Below are 13979 nucleotides of genomic sequence, written 5' to 3'. Positions count from 1 at the left end.
CGCGGTTAATTGATTATAAAAGTATAAAAAATTATACTGTATAATTATAATTATTATATAATTATACAAGTAATAATAATTAAGAAATGAACAAATTTGAAGTTGGAGTGAGTCCAAGGTCTAACAGTGTTTGTGTTGTGTCATTGAATGTTCTTGGAGGGAATGATGACTTGAGTGTGTAGTCCAGTGCAACACCTCTGCATGTACAATACACTAGAGTAGGACTGGTGTATAGTGGGCCTTACCTCAGCCTGTCTATGTGTTCTCTCACAGAGCCAATTGTGTCACTGTGTCTCATCTTAAGCACATAGGTCTGTAAACATTGATACCTTAATACTAATGCAGCATAGTTGTTCTCATACCATATCAGAGGAGCGCACTCTGAGTGTGCACATGTGTGATGGAGTAGGTGGTCTTTCCTCTAGTGTCAACCTCTCTCTTAGCTCCTCCAGTACTGGTGTGTTCACCACCTCAACACCCTACACACACACACACACACACACACACACACACACACACACACACACGATACATTCATACAAATGCCACAATAAAATTATTATTGTCAACATAAAGATTTAGATTTGAAATTGGATGTTCCTAGTACAAGTAATAGACTCTCAAAGTTAGCTCTGAAAAAGCACCCAGTTATGTGCATCAGTGGGTTACAGTACCCTCCCTAACCTGGAGTGTGTGTGCAATGCTGGCCCTGATGTCCACCACTTTGCCTCCCCTCACTACACTGGCTGGGAGTCTTGATAAGAAGGATTGCACAGTCTCTCCCTCCCCTACCATATCCCCTCCACCAGGGAAGCTGGGTTGTGTGTACACTGTGTCCCTCAGGTCCTCACACTTGATGGGCACACCATTAGGATAAGAGGATTGCAGCTCAGAGGGGAAATATCCCTCACAAAGGTCAGCCAGTAACTCCTGAGTGCTGGGATGGGAGTAGGGTCTGAAAGGTCCCTTGAAGAGAAGCAATCCGTTCTGATAGAGTGTGAGTGGTACCGCTTGACGACTCTAGTGGTAGAGGAGTGTGTCTCTACTGGTACAAGTGTGAGTAGAGATATACCTTGAAGGTGGCTCCAGTCGAGGTGCTTGTAATGTCAGTGTGTTCACACAATCCATTCAGCTCTTGGATATGCTTGAGAATGAGGTCAAAGTGCACTTGGTCATCATTTGCCTTGTGTTGGTCTCCACCCACCCACACCATCCCATAGTCATTCAGGAACTCCTACAAGTGAGGGGATACATAGAGGTGGGGGTGGGCGGACATAACTACCTCCATCTCCTCAACCTGGTGTTGCAATGCCAGACAGCGTGCTTCTAGTGTCCCTCTGTCCTCCTCTGTAGTAAGTCTGAGTCTCTCCTCTAGTCGATGAATGTATACCTCCTGCACACACACACCAACAATCACACACATCAGTACAATACACGCACGAACATCACCTTCTCTGCAAGCTCTCTCTTATAACTCTGCAGCTCTCCCTCAGCAGAGGCTAATCTATGAGCCATGGACGCCAGTAGATCACCACCACCAGTAGCAGCAGAAGCTTTTAGACTAGGGGAGGGCCTACAATCTGCAGGCTGTCGAAAGGGAACGCTGCGGGAAACTACAGTAAGCACACACACACAGAGCAGGCAATGTAACTAACCCATCCCGACGGCCTGCTGCAGGCAATGGACTTCTCTTGGGCTTCTTGAGGTTGCTTGTTGGAGAACTCATTACTCAATTACTATGACAACATAGGTAATGATCGTCATGATGACGACAATAATAATTTTCACACAAAGCACGTTAATGAATACAGGTAATGCTTGTCACTGGTCTCTCACAGAGCAAGCTGATGTCTAAACAAGTTGGTCTGTCAATAACTTTGCCATTCTGTACAGACACACTGCTCCCTCCACCATCCAGGTTCTGCATGCAATGGGGGAGTATATACAATGATCAACACACATTAGCAACTAACCACAAGATGGGCTAGACCACATGAGATTGCCACCTCAGCAAACTCCCACAGATCCAGCCCCTCGTGTTTGTCCTCCTCACCATCTACCTGCATGAGAGTATTGTGCAGGCCATTATAGTATCAGTATATATCACCTGTAACAGGAACAGTGAGCCATTAGCAGCCACACCGACACCAGAGCGCGGTGCTTTCTCACTCACAAACTCTTTAGATAGCCCCTCAACCTCTTGACTTTTGTTCACATACGAGCTACCACTGCATGGGAGGGAAGGGAACAAAATAATACACATAATTATTAGTGCTACTGCATGTACAATAATAATACTGGCCAGGAGCATAATACTAGACTGTACTAAACTCAGTGCCAGTATCATGTACAATGGGCAGTGAATTACAATTAAGTAATGTCTCTGCTAAAATGTAATACATGTAGTAGAAAGTGAGTGTAAGAAGGTACTTACTTTCGTACAAGCCACCCAGCCCCACTGATACCTTCCTGCAGGTCAGAGCTTTTAAGCACAGTCTCAGGCATGTAGCCAATCTGATAGGCCTTCTTACTGAGGGCAAAGTTAACTCTACTCAGAGAGAAAACCTGCACGAGTTAGTACCCTGATCAGCTTATATTAAACAAGATACTTACTTGCACTATTTTGCCATGAGTGATGAGGTTGCCTATGCAACATCCATCCTTTGTGTTGAAGAAGCCAGCGTTGGTAGCATAACTACAGTTGTGGAGTCTTGCTGTGCTAGACGTCTTCATAGGATGGCAACAACCTGTGCATGCTGTGTATTTGATTCTCTGAACAATTAACACATGTAGGTACACCTTGAGAGGGTAACTCCAGCGTGAATGAGCTTGGGAGACCACTGTTTAACACAGCCACATACATTGTGTACGGCCTCCCAGTAGAAGGTACAGTGCTGTTGATAACATAGTTGACTAGTCTTGGGTTAACACCACCATCTGGATACGCTATGGACACATAATCATCCTGCACAGAGTCCAGTGGATCCCAGCCGTTGCTTAGAGTCTCCAGAGATGAGGCCACTCTCACAGCCAAAACAATCAATACATACAGCAACATAATTATTAAGATCTTTAGCCACACCTCCAGGCTCAGTCTTATGTAAGGGTAAATGTAAACAAAATTCATTGTTCAGTGATGATCACTGGCATCCTGTTGCATAGGAGCTGGTGCCACTCTCTCTCCATGCCAACTGTGTCCTCTTTTCCTTTTCCTTCGCCGTCTCTTGTGTCTGTGTTCTGCAGAGCTGGCTGTGCTGTGCTCATTGTCTGCAGGAGGCTGCAGTCTGTTCAATGGTGGTGGGAGGCTTGGGGTTACTGTACTGTTGCTTTGCTCCGTATTGATTGGAGACTGCTCCTGGTAGCTAGTCAGTCTGGTCAATGGGGAAAGGTGTGAGGTATTGTTGCTTTGCTCATTGACTGCAAGAGACTGCTCCTCATGGCTGGTCAATCTGGTCAATGGGGGGAGGTGTGGGGGGAAAGGTTCATGCACTGATGTAGACTCCAGGTATGGGGGAAACAATTCTTCTGGTGGTGCAGTCGCTACAGCTGGAGAGCTTGTTCTTGTGGGATGAAACGCATCTGTTGGCTCGGACAACATGTTGTCCGTACTGTTAATGCTGGAGTTGAGAAAATGTCTGCTTGTAGAGTTATTTAGTACACTGGTGTGTTCATCTGGCTTCAATGGACTTCCATGCATGAGTGAAACATGTCCATTCTCTGGTATTTGAGTGTAGGGAGGTGGTTCACCCATTGATGCTATGGTGGAGTCCAATAGGTTCCAGGGGTCCAATGGAACAGCTACAAAACCATCATATAAAACAATAGCTAACAGTAACTATAGCTCATAGACTTACTTGGGACAACTGAGTTATGAGCTGAACTCCTGAGCTGCTGGCTGCTGTTTCTGGACAGTGTACAGCCCATCTTGATCAGTATTATTGTGCTGCATTAATTCAGCCCCTCCCACCTTTGACCCATAATTATGCAACCGCCAACGCGGCGGCGTTCACTCGAAGAGGTACTGTACGCACAGACTGCACGTTTTCCAGCCCCCCCCCCCCCCCCCGTAAAAAAATCATGTATAATTCAAATCCAGCACATAATTATTTCAGTCACATAATTCACATAATTATTTCAGTTTGTCAGGACCGTAGCTCCCATATCTGCACGGGTAAAGGGTATACAAGGTAATGTCAATAGGGTAGAGGGTGTACAGGGTATGTCATTAGGGTAGAGGGTGTACAGGGTATGTCATTAGGGTAGAGGGTGTACAGGGTATGTCAATAGGGTAGAGGGTGTACAGGGTATGTCATTAGGGTAGAGGGTGTACAGGGTATGTCATTAGGGTAGAGGGTATGTAATTGAGGGGTACAGTGTAGGCTTGCCTGAATGTAAGCCTCTGCTAGAGTGATCATTTGAGGGAGAAGGTCTTGCACATGAAGGTTTTCCAGTTCATACCATCCATTGGTACCCTAATAAGCAGTACATACACACAACACACACAACACACACACACTCACCTTGTGCCTAATGTGTACTCTGTATGTACCCTTCCCAACACCTGTACAAGTCAAGAGGGTGGTGTGTGTGTGTGTGTGTGTGTGTGTGTGTGTGTGTGTGTGTGTGTGTGTGTGTGTGTGTGTGTGGGCTTACCTGGTTGTCCATCATGACAAATGTTGGCTACAAGATCATAGACAGTGTGTGGGTGAGAGGCTTGAACCTTTGGCTCACTAGATAAGAACTCTCCCATATCAATGTCCCTGCAGTGTAGTTAGTGTAGGCACAGGAATGATAGCACCATGCACATCATAGCACCATGCACACTTACTTGATGGGGAAATTGACAATTGTTGTATTCTTTTCAACAAAAAAGTTGTTCTTGGTGAATCGCTGCAAAGAACAGTGTGGTGGATGGTTACCTTACACACACACTATTGTACTGACAGTGTGGTTACCTTGACATAGAGAATGAGATATGGAGGTAGTCTTGTCAACTCATAACGCTTGACGAATGATTCACTGTGTGTCTTATGCTCCTAGAGGGTTCAAAGGTCAGTTACTACTGATCGACACTGCATTATTAAAAAGTACCTTTTCTCTAGAGCCATTAAATTTACTCAGAAGGTCAAACAAAGGGATTTGTGGTATAATGTTCCGTTCCAGCTCATCCTGTGGGTGGAGTGTGTGTTTGGGAGATGAATATCGATTATCTGTCCATGTCGAGCTTTTTAACTTCTTAGTTTTTGCTTGAATAACATCAAAATCTGCCAAAATTAAAACTACTACCTCGTTGTGTTGAGGCTATATAACTACTACCTCGTTGTGTTGAGGCTATATAACTACTACCTCGTGGCTATATAACTACTACCTCGTTGTGTTGAGGCTATATAACTACTACCTCGTTGTGTTGAGGCTATATCCACGTACAAACACAGTGCTATCACATGAAGGTGATGATGCACAGACAGACTACTGTGGCCTCAGTTAATTATGGCTTGCTCTTCTACCCTGAGGGGGGAGGGGGCTTAAGTACAAGTTTTGTGATAAATGGGTTGGTCTATGTGATAAAACAAGAACTTATAGTTTAACCTCCTTGCAATTTTGATCTACTGCTATTAATGCATTATGGTACACATCAAGAACCCTGAACCCAGTGTAGCCACCCTTCCAACCAGAGGAGGCCCGACAGACGCCATGCAGCTCAAGCAATTAGCCTCTGATTACTCTCAGCAAAAACATATGACGTGGGCGGATAATAATTGTTCAATCAAAGGCTAATTGCCTGAGCCTCACCGCGCCTGTCGTGCCTCCTCTGCCTTCCAACCATAGCTAACTATTTTGGTTCTTAGAGAATTAGCTCCAGGCATAATAGCTATCAATGTGTGTGGATGGGTGGTGACACTCACAGAGAAAAGAGGAACATTGGGAAGGTCAAGGGTCAAATATAGGAAAGGTGTGGTTGATACAGTCTCTTGGTACTCATCAGTTGCCAATAGCAACGCCAACTCTTCAGGTGTACGGCTCTGTAATCCATCACATAACAATCACATGACATCACATGGCATACCTCACTAGCAGGTGGCAGCTTACGGGTGAAGATATTCATGGCTCCTTGAAACACCTTGTATATGATACCTGCATGTGTGTGTGTGCCTAGCCACAGATATTAGAGTCCATTGCTTACTCGACTCCCTTCTCTTGCTCCCTCCAAGAGCTCTATGCAGTGTATTCAATAACCACGACAGGAACTCAATAGGGTCTCCTGAAACACAGTACATGCATATAATTGGGACCCACTCAACAGTACATGTACTTACCTTGCTCTGTGATCTTGAATTTCTTTTGGCTTGTGGAGGCCACAGCTTGTAGCATTTCATGAGGACTGACATGAGCTTTAAAGTGATGAGGATTCCAGAGCTTTCTGAACAGTTCTCCCAACCTACTCACTATCATGATATAGAGGGAAGAGATAAAGAGACTGAGTGGCTGCACGCACATGCAGTACCTAGAATAAAGGATTGGTCTCCAGGTGGTGGGATGATGTGTGAGTAGTTGTCCTCTCTCAGGAAATAGCCTCTGAGTGGAGAAATATGGGCCAGAGTGTGCAGCACTACATTCATGTAGTCATTGGCCTGTACAGGGACAAAGGTGTGTGTGTGTGGGCGATGAGTGTGTGTGGGCGATGAGTGTGAGTGTGAGTGTGTGTGTGTGTGGGCGGTGAGTGTGTATATGTGGAACCTTGATATTGTTGAGGCCCACAATTCCAGGGATGTATTTTGTTCCATCAAGAGCCACTGAGACTTTAGCCAGTGAGTCTAAAGCAGCCACTGCATCGACACTGAACACAGGCTGTAGCACACGCTGCACACACACACACACACACACACACACACACACACACACACAGATAAGGACATCCACCTACCCACACACACACACACACACACACACACACAGATAAGGACACCCACACACACACACACACAGATAAGGACACCCACACACACACACATACACACTCACCTTGATATCTTCCAGAGACGAGTCAATGATTCGGTAGTTGTCCGGGAGGCAATAAAACTCTAGAGTGGCGAGGTTGAGCCAGACATGGTGTCCCACCCCCACACTGTGTGTGTACGCGTGACTATGACGCCCACGACCTACACAACAACAGCTAGCACTCTATTACGGTATAACCGGTTATTTTCATATGGTGGTATGGTGGAAATTTTGTATCAGCCAAAAGTTATTCTACCATTCTGTACTGTACGCTGTACAACTATACAGTATTATATACCTTGAAAATATTTCCCACAAACGAGGCAAGCATAGCAGTTATTGTTGGAGAGTGAGACAGAACAAAGCTTCTCAAAGTCAAAATCCAGTACCGTTCGATCTATTGTGTCCAGAAAGGGGCAACTACGACTCATGACATGTTCTGTGCGTGTGTGTGTGTGTGTGTGTGTGTGTGTGTGTGTGTGTGTGTGGGTATGTGTGTGTGTGGGTATGTGTGTGTGTGTGTGCTTTTAATACCTGTTCCACTCTTATTCAACCTGGGCCTCTTCCTGGGTAGCGTGTCTTCTTCGCTCTCCTCCCTACAATCATCATTCACATTGTTGGACATCTTGTTCTGCATTCTATTAGAACAAAATCGGTCCCTCACACTTAGAGCACATGTCATTTGCAGCCACGAGAGACCTGATAGAGCACATGTCATTTGCAGCCACAAGAGACTTGATAGAGCACATGTCATGTCATTTGCAGCCACGAGAGAGCAAGACGAGGTACGTGTACCCTGCCGGCTGTCTCCTAATGTACGTCGGTCACCTTTTGGTGAGCGCTATAGCTAGCAAGGTGGCGACCTTCCTTGCACCTTCCACTTCAAGTATGCAACAAATGTTAGTTTTGATGTTTTATAATATTTCTACAGGCTTGCCATCAGCATTTCTAAGTCAGTGCATGCTACATATCATTTATTTTGTTGTCCCTAATGCTGAAGAATTATATTGATGAATTGTCTGATCCTTATACTGTCATTATATTGTTCTCTCATGTCTTACTCACAGATAACTACTCAACGCTGCACAGCACAGGATTCAGCATTCAATCACTCTCATAATTTTATTGTCATTTCATCTTTTATGGGGGACGCCCCACTCTTAATTTTTATCACTGAATGGCTGCTGACGTACGTATATATAAGAGCACTACAAGATACGACAGGAAAGGGTCAGTATAATAATTATGTATTGTCCCATGCACAGTGATGTAGTGTACTATCTGTTACTTCCTCTGGTGTTCAGCCCCTTATAATTATTTTCACTGAATTTATATGGATGTATGGATGATTCTTAGCCCAGCTTTCTGATCGAGGAGGAGATGATCTGCTATTGGCTCTGAGTGATGGAGTGGATCTACCTCTGAGAGACAAAGGGCCAGTTACTGTATCATATATGAATATTCTGTTTCTTGTACATTTCGTAGTAATTGACTGTAGAGTAGCATCTTGAGCTCCCCTTTTTTCATCAATCTGCAGGCAGTGTATGTGATTTCTGACAGGAAAGGCTACTCTAAACAGAGGGAGTCGGCCACACAAGGTATAGTCTAATAATTATTGTACGGTACTTAGATGATCTTCTCTATTTGGGGTCAGATGCAATTGCCTTGAATCACTAGCCAGTTAAAACATTTCTTCTACTCTTGGCTTAAGAAATTGTATTTTATTGTTGTACCAGCATTAGGTAGTTAACTCCACTTATGCATTGACCTCTACTACCGTGTAGCGGGAAAGTTCGTTATTTGAGCCCTCGAGAAATGTTGTATAGTTGTTCACATTTCAATGCCAGGAAACCATAGCTTTGCATGGTGCGTGGGAGTGTCTTCCATTTATATTACGTGAAGTGTGAAGTGTGAAGTGTGTTGTAAGTTTGTACAGAGAGGACTCCCATGGTGGCAATGATCTGATGATGGCTCCACTGCTCTGATGGACCAATGCAGGAGAAGTTATTCTGTATAATTATCACACTAAATTAATGTATGCCACTGTTTGGATCGGTTTCTGTTCTGCTCAGCTTCTTCCTCCAACTTGCTTACACAGGCTAAGCTTATTCTTAATTAGTTCATTCTTAGTTCATTCTATAGTCTAGTATTATTGTCGGTTTGGTTGTTTTATGTTTTTCACCTGGTCATACGAAATCACTTCATTAATTTTTATACAGTGCAGACCGCACCTCTATCCACACATTGTACCTGCACATCCTGTATATGTGGGGCCACACCCCCACTCACTGTACTGATATGTGGTCACACCCCCATACATGGTAACCCTCTTGACCACACCTCCACCCATGCATTGTGTCGTACATGCTGTGTTTTTGTGTACAGTACACACATCATCCGTGTCTTTATCCCCACACCTAGTCGGAGGGAGCAGCAAGTTCTACTAAGAGCCAGCATCACCAACTAACCAACACTACAAAACCTACCTACTACCAGCTAGGACAGCACACCACCCGGGACAGACTCTACTATACCATGTAATACGCCTTTGTATTAACGATCATGATACAATTTGCTGCCCTCCCTCGCCCATGGATTGAATAATTATGGACACTCGCAGGAGACTGACACACAATAATAGACACCAAAGGGCCAGTTACTGTATCATGTACGAATATTCTGTTGCTTGTACATTTCGTAACATTATCAGTAATTGACTGTAGAGTAGCTCCCCTTTCTTCATCACTCAATGCAGGCAGTGTATGTGATTTTCTGACAGGAAAGGCTACTCTAAACAGAGGGAGTCGGCCACACAAGGTATAGTCTAATAATTATTGTACGGTACTTAGATGATCTTCTCTATTTGGGGTCAGATGCAATTGCCTTGAATCACTAGCCAGTTAAAACATTTCTTCTACTCTTGGCTTAAGAAATTGTATTTTATTGTTGTACCAGCATTAGGTAGTTAACTCCACTTATGCATTGACCTCTACTACCGTGTAGCGGGAAAGTTCGTTATTTGAGCCCTCGAGAAATGTTGTATAGTTGTTCACATTTCAATGCCAGGAAACCATAGCTTTGCATGGTGCGTGGGAGTGTCTTCCATTTATATTACGTGAAGTGTGAAGTGTGAAGTGTGTTGTAAGTTTGTACAGAGAGGACTCCCATGGTGGCAATGATCTGATGATGGCTCCACTGCTCTGATGGACCAATGCAGGAGAAGTTATTCTGTATAATTATCACACTAAATTAATGTATGCCACTGTTTGGATCGGTTTCTGTTCTGCTCAGCTTCTTCCTCCAACTTGCTTACACAGGCTAAGCTTATTCTTAATTAGTTCATTCTTAGTTCATTCTATAGTCTAGTATTATTGTCGGTTTGGTTGTTTTATGTTTTTCACCTGGTCATACGGAATCACTTCATTAATTTTTATACAGTGCAGACCGCACCTCTATCCACACATTGTACCTGCACATCCTGTATATGTGGGGCCACACCCCCACTCACTGTACTGATATGTGGTCACACCCCCATACATGGTAACCCTCTTGACCACACCTCCACCCATGCATTGTGTCGTACATGCTGTGTTTTTGTGTACAGTACACACATCATCCGTGTCTTTATCCCCACACCTAGTCGGAGGGAGCAGCAAGTTCTACTAAGAGCCAGCATCACCAACTAACCAACACTACAAAACCTACCTACTACCAGCTAGGACAGCACACCACCCGGGACAGACTCTACTATACCATGTAATACGCCTTTGTATTAACGATCATGATACAATTTGCTGCCCTCCCTCGCCCATGGATTGAATAATTATGGACACTCGCAGGAGACTGACACACAATAATAGACACCAAAGGGCCAGTTACTGTATCATGTACGAATATTCTGTTGCTTGTACATTTCGTAACATTATCAGTAATTGACTGTAGAGTAGCTCCCCTTTCTTCATCACTCAATGCAGGCAGTGTATGTGATTTTCTGACAGGAAAGGCTACTCTAAACAGAGGGAGTCGGCCACACAAGGTATAGTATAATAATTATTGTACGGTACTTAGATGATCTTCTCTGTTTTGGGTCAGATGCAATTGCCTTCAATCACTAGCCAGTTTAAAACATTTCTTCTACTCTTGGCTTAAGAAATTGTATTTTATTATTGTACCAGTATTAGGTAGTTAACTCCACTTATGCATTGACCTCTACTACTGTGTAGCGGGAAAGTTCATTATTTGAGCCCTCGAGAAATGTTGTATAGTTGTTTTCATTTCAATGCCAGGAAACCATAGCTTTGCATGGTGCGTGGGAGTGTCTTCCATTTATATTACATGAAGTGTGAAGTGTGTTGTAAGTTTATACAGAGAGGACTCCCATGGTGGCAATGATCTGATGATGGCTCCACTGCTCTGATGGACCAATGCAGGAGAAGTTATTCTGTATAATTATTACACTAAATTAATGTATGCCACTGTTTGGATCGGTTTCTGCTCTGCTCAGCTTCTTCCTCCAACTTGCTTACGCAGGCTAAGCTTATTCTTAATTAGTTCATTCTTAGTTCATTCTATAGTCTAGTATTATTGTCGGTTTGGTTGTTTTATGTTTTTCACCTGGTCATACGGAATCACTTCATTAATTTTTATACAGTGCAGACCACACCTCTATCCACACATTGTACCTGCACATCCTGTTTATATGGGGCCACACCCCCACTCACTGTACTGATATGTGGTCACACCCCCATACATGGTAACCCTCTTGACCACACCCCAAACCTATGCTGTGTTTTTGTGTACAGTACACACATCATCCGTGTCTTTATCCCCACACCTAGTCGGAGGGAGCAGCAAGTTCTACTAAGAGCCAGCATCACCCACTAACCAACACTCTACAAGACCTACCTACTACCAGCTAGGACAGCACACCACCCGGGACAGACTCTACTATACCCATGTAATACGCCTTTGTATTACGATCATGATACAATTTGCTGCCCTCCCTCGCCAATGGATTGAATAATTATGGACACTCGCAGGACAACTAAGAGACTGACACACAATAATAGACACCAAAGGTCCAGTTACTGTATCATGTACGAATATTCTGTTGCTTGTACATTTCGTAACATTATCAGTAATTGACTGTAGAGTAGCATCTTGAGCTCCCCTTTCTTCATCACTCAATCTGCAGGCAGTGTATGTGATTTTCTGACAGGAAAGGCTACTCTAAACAAAGGGAGTCGGCCACACAAGGTATAGTCTGATAATTATTGTACGGTACCTTCTCTGTTTTGGGTCAGATGCAATTGCCTTCAATCACTAGCCAGTTTAAAACATTTCTTCTACTCTTGGCTTAAGAAATTGTATTTTATTATTGTACCAGCATTAGGTAGTTAACTCCACTTATGCATTGACCTCTACTACTGTGTAGCGGGAAAGTTCATTATTTGAGCCCTCGAGAAATGTTGTATAGTTGTTCACATTTCAATGCCAGGAAACCATAGCTTTGCATGGTGCGTGGGAGTGTCTTCCATTTTTATTACATGAAGTGTGAAGTGTGTTGTAAGTTTGTATAGAGAGGACTCCCATGGTGGCAATGATCTGATGATGGCTCCACTGCTCTGATGGACCAATGCAGGAGAAGTTATTCTGTATAATTATTACACTAAATTAATGTATGCCACTGTTTGGATCGGTTTCTGTTCTGCTCAGCTTCTTCCTCCAACTTGCTTACGCAGGCTAAGCTTATTCTTAGTTCATTCTTAGTTCATTCTATAGTCTAGTATATTGTCGGTTTGGTTGTTTTATGTTTTTCACCTGGTCATACGGAATCACTTCATTATTATCAGTGCAGACCACACCTCTATCCACACATTGTACCTGCACATCCTGTATATATGGGGCCACACCCCCACTCACTGTACTGATATGTGGTCACACCCCCATACATGGTAACCCTCTTGACCACACCCCAACCCATGCATTGTGTCGTACATGCTGTGTTTTTGTGTACAGTACACACATCACACATCATCCGTGTCTTTATCCCCACACCTAGTCGGAGGGAGCAGCAAGTTCTACTAAGAGCCAGCATCACCAACTAACCAACACTACAAGACCTACCTACTACCAGCTAGGACAGCACACCACCCGGGACAGACTCTACTATACCATGTAATACGCCTTTTTATTACGATCATGATACAATTTGCTGCCCTCCCTTGCCCATGGATTGAATAATTATGGACACTCGCAGGACAACTAAGAGACTGACACACAATAATAGACACCTAACTGCATTTTTGCCATTAATATAATAAAAATAATTTTGCCATTAATTAATCATTAATTATAGCGGAATCATGCATGCCTGCATGATAGTAGTCTCATGAATGAGTCGTCCTTTGTCCCACACATGCCTGCATATGATATAGTAGTCTCATGAATGAGTCGCCCTTTGTCCCAAAGAATAGCCCCGCCCACTTACTATGAGTGCTGCGCTTTAAATAATGCTTGTAGCTGTGTACGTGTATGGCAGCATGATGGCTACTCTATCCCTCTCTCTGCAACGGAGGGAGTATCACCATACAATGGACCAACCAACCACTCCATCATCCTGCCACTTGAACAGGAGGAGAGAGTGCTACCTATTCCAGTGGGTAAGTTACTGTGTGTTAATATTATTATTAAATAGCTTTGAGCTTGTGTGCATGGATTATCTTTGTATCTAGGTTAGTACTGATTAGAGCGTTGTACAGTTGGGATCATGCCTCAGGGTGATGTAGAGCCTGTGCTAGGCCATGCCTTAGGGACTAGCTGTGACTCTGTTGACCTGTTGTATGATCAGCAAGTCGAGCGTCTTGAGCGATCCTTACCTTTGGGAAAACTTGACAGTATAGCCTCTGTTCGATTTCTAGATTCCTTGTTTTTGGGATTCTGCCATCGCGTTGCGGTATCGGTAGCCCTGAAGGCATGGG

At 43.9% G+C, this 13979-nt stretch overlaps 2 protein-coding genes and 1 long non-coding RNA gene across 18 annotated transcripts; 1 reads left to right on the top strand and 2 right to left on the bottom strand.

Moving 5' to 3' along the window:
- Positions 1-24: 24 nt before the first annotated feature.
- On the bottom strand, positions 25-3985 carry LOC135349870 (UBX domain-containing protein 11-like). Of its 3 annotated transcripts, XM_064548514.1 has the most exons (10): positions 1974-2019; positions 1837-1921; positions 1656-1736; positions 1450-1603; positions 1283-1393; positions 1073-1234; positions 685-1020; positions 363-479; positions 246-313; positions 25-197 (listed from the first exon to the last, which is right to left on the bottom strand). In XM_064548514.1, the coding sequence occupies exons 3-10, from the start codon at positions 1724-1726 to the stop codon at positions 80-82; spliced, it is 1137 nt and encodes a 378-aa protein (XP_064404584.1). In that variant the 5' UTR covers positions 1727-1736; positions 1837-1921; positions 1974-2019; the 3' UTR covers positions 25-79. The 3 variants fall into 3 exon arrangements, 2 of the variants coding, with proteins under 2 accessions (XP_064404584.1, XP_064404585.1); XR_010399011.1 differs by lacking the exons at positions 25-197; positions 246-313; positions 363-479; ... (1 more) ...; positions 1073-1234; positions 1283-1393 and adding exons at positions 2108-2228; positions 2435-2565; positions 2614-2747; positions 2800-3798; positions 3855-3985 and having other exon boundaries at positions 1547-1603; positions 1974-2060; XM_064548515.1 differs by lacking the exons at positions 25-197; positions 246-313; positions 363-479; ... (3 more) ...; positions 1450-1603; positions 1656-1736 and adding exons at positions 2108-2228; positions 2435-2565; positions 2614-2747; positions 2800-3798; positions 3855-3985 and having other exon boundaries at positions 1738-1921; positions 1974-2060.
- Positions 3986-4085: 100 nt separating this feature from the next.
- On the bottom strand, positions 4086-7753 carry LOC135349876 (ubiquitin carboxyl-terminal hydrolase 39-like). 2 transcript variants are annotated; one of them, XM_064548520.1, is made up of 16 exons: positions 7534-7753; positions 7298-7438; positions 7024-7160; positions 6739-6921; positions 6506-6632; positions 6318-6446; positions 6185-6262; positions 6068-6135; positions 5907-6023; positions 5092-5169; positions 4956-5036; positions 4829-4890; positions 4654-4760; positions 4521-4561; positions 4386-4472; positions 4086-4163 (listed from the first exon to the last, which is right to left on the bottom strand). In XM_064548520.1, exons 1-16 carry the CDS (start codon positions 7751-7753, stop codon positions 4143-4145), a joined length of 1677 nt encoding a protein of 558 aa, XP_064404590.1. In that variant the 3' UTR covers positions 4086-4142. The 2 variants fall into 2 exon arrangements, with proteins under 2 accessions (XP_064404590.1, XP_064404591.1); XM_064548521.1 differs by having other exon boundaries at positions 6739-6861.
- Positions 7661-13340, top strand: LOC135349877 (uncharacterized). 13 transcript variants are annotated; one of them, XR_010399023.1, is made up of 8 exons: positions 7744-7898; positions 8067-8229; positions 8356-8434; positions 8537-8597; positions 8936-11035; positions 11838-12077; positions 12194-12255; positions 13061-13340. It is a non-coding gene; the product is annotated as an uncharacterized LOC135349877 (long non-coding RNA). The 13 variants fall into 13 exon arrangements; XR_010399027.1 differs by having other exon boundaries at positions 7747-7898; positions 9421-11035; XR_010399016.1 differs by adding an exon at positions 11368-11442 and having other exon boundaries at positions 7741-7898; positions 8356-11035.
- The last annotated feature ends 639 nt before the right edge of the window (positions 13341-13979 follow it).

Source organism: Halichondria panicea, chromosome 16 (genome assembly GCF_963675165.1).
Source record: "Halichondria panicea chromosome 16, odHalPani1.1, whole genome shotgun sequence".
Classification (NCBI taxonomy): domain Eukaryota; kingdom Metazoa; phylum Porifera; class Demospongiae; order Suberitida; family Halichondriidae; genus Halichondria; species Halichondria panicea.
Note: the sequence above shows the minus strand (reverse complement) of the source record. Positions and strands in the feature narration are given on the sequence as shown.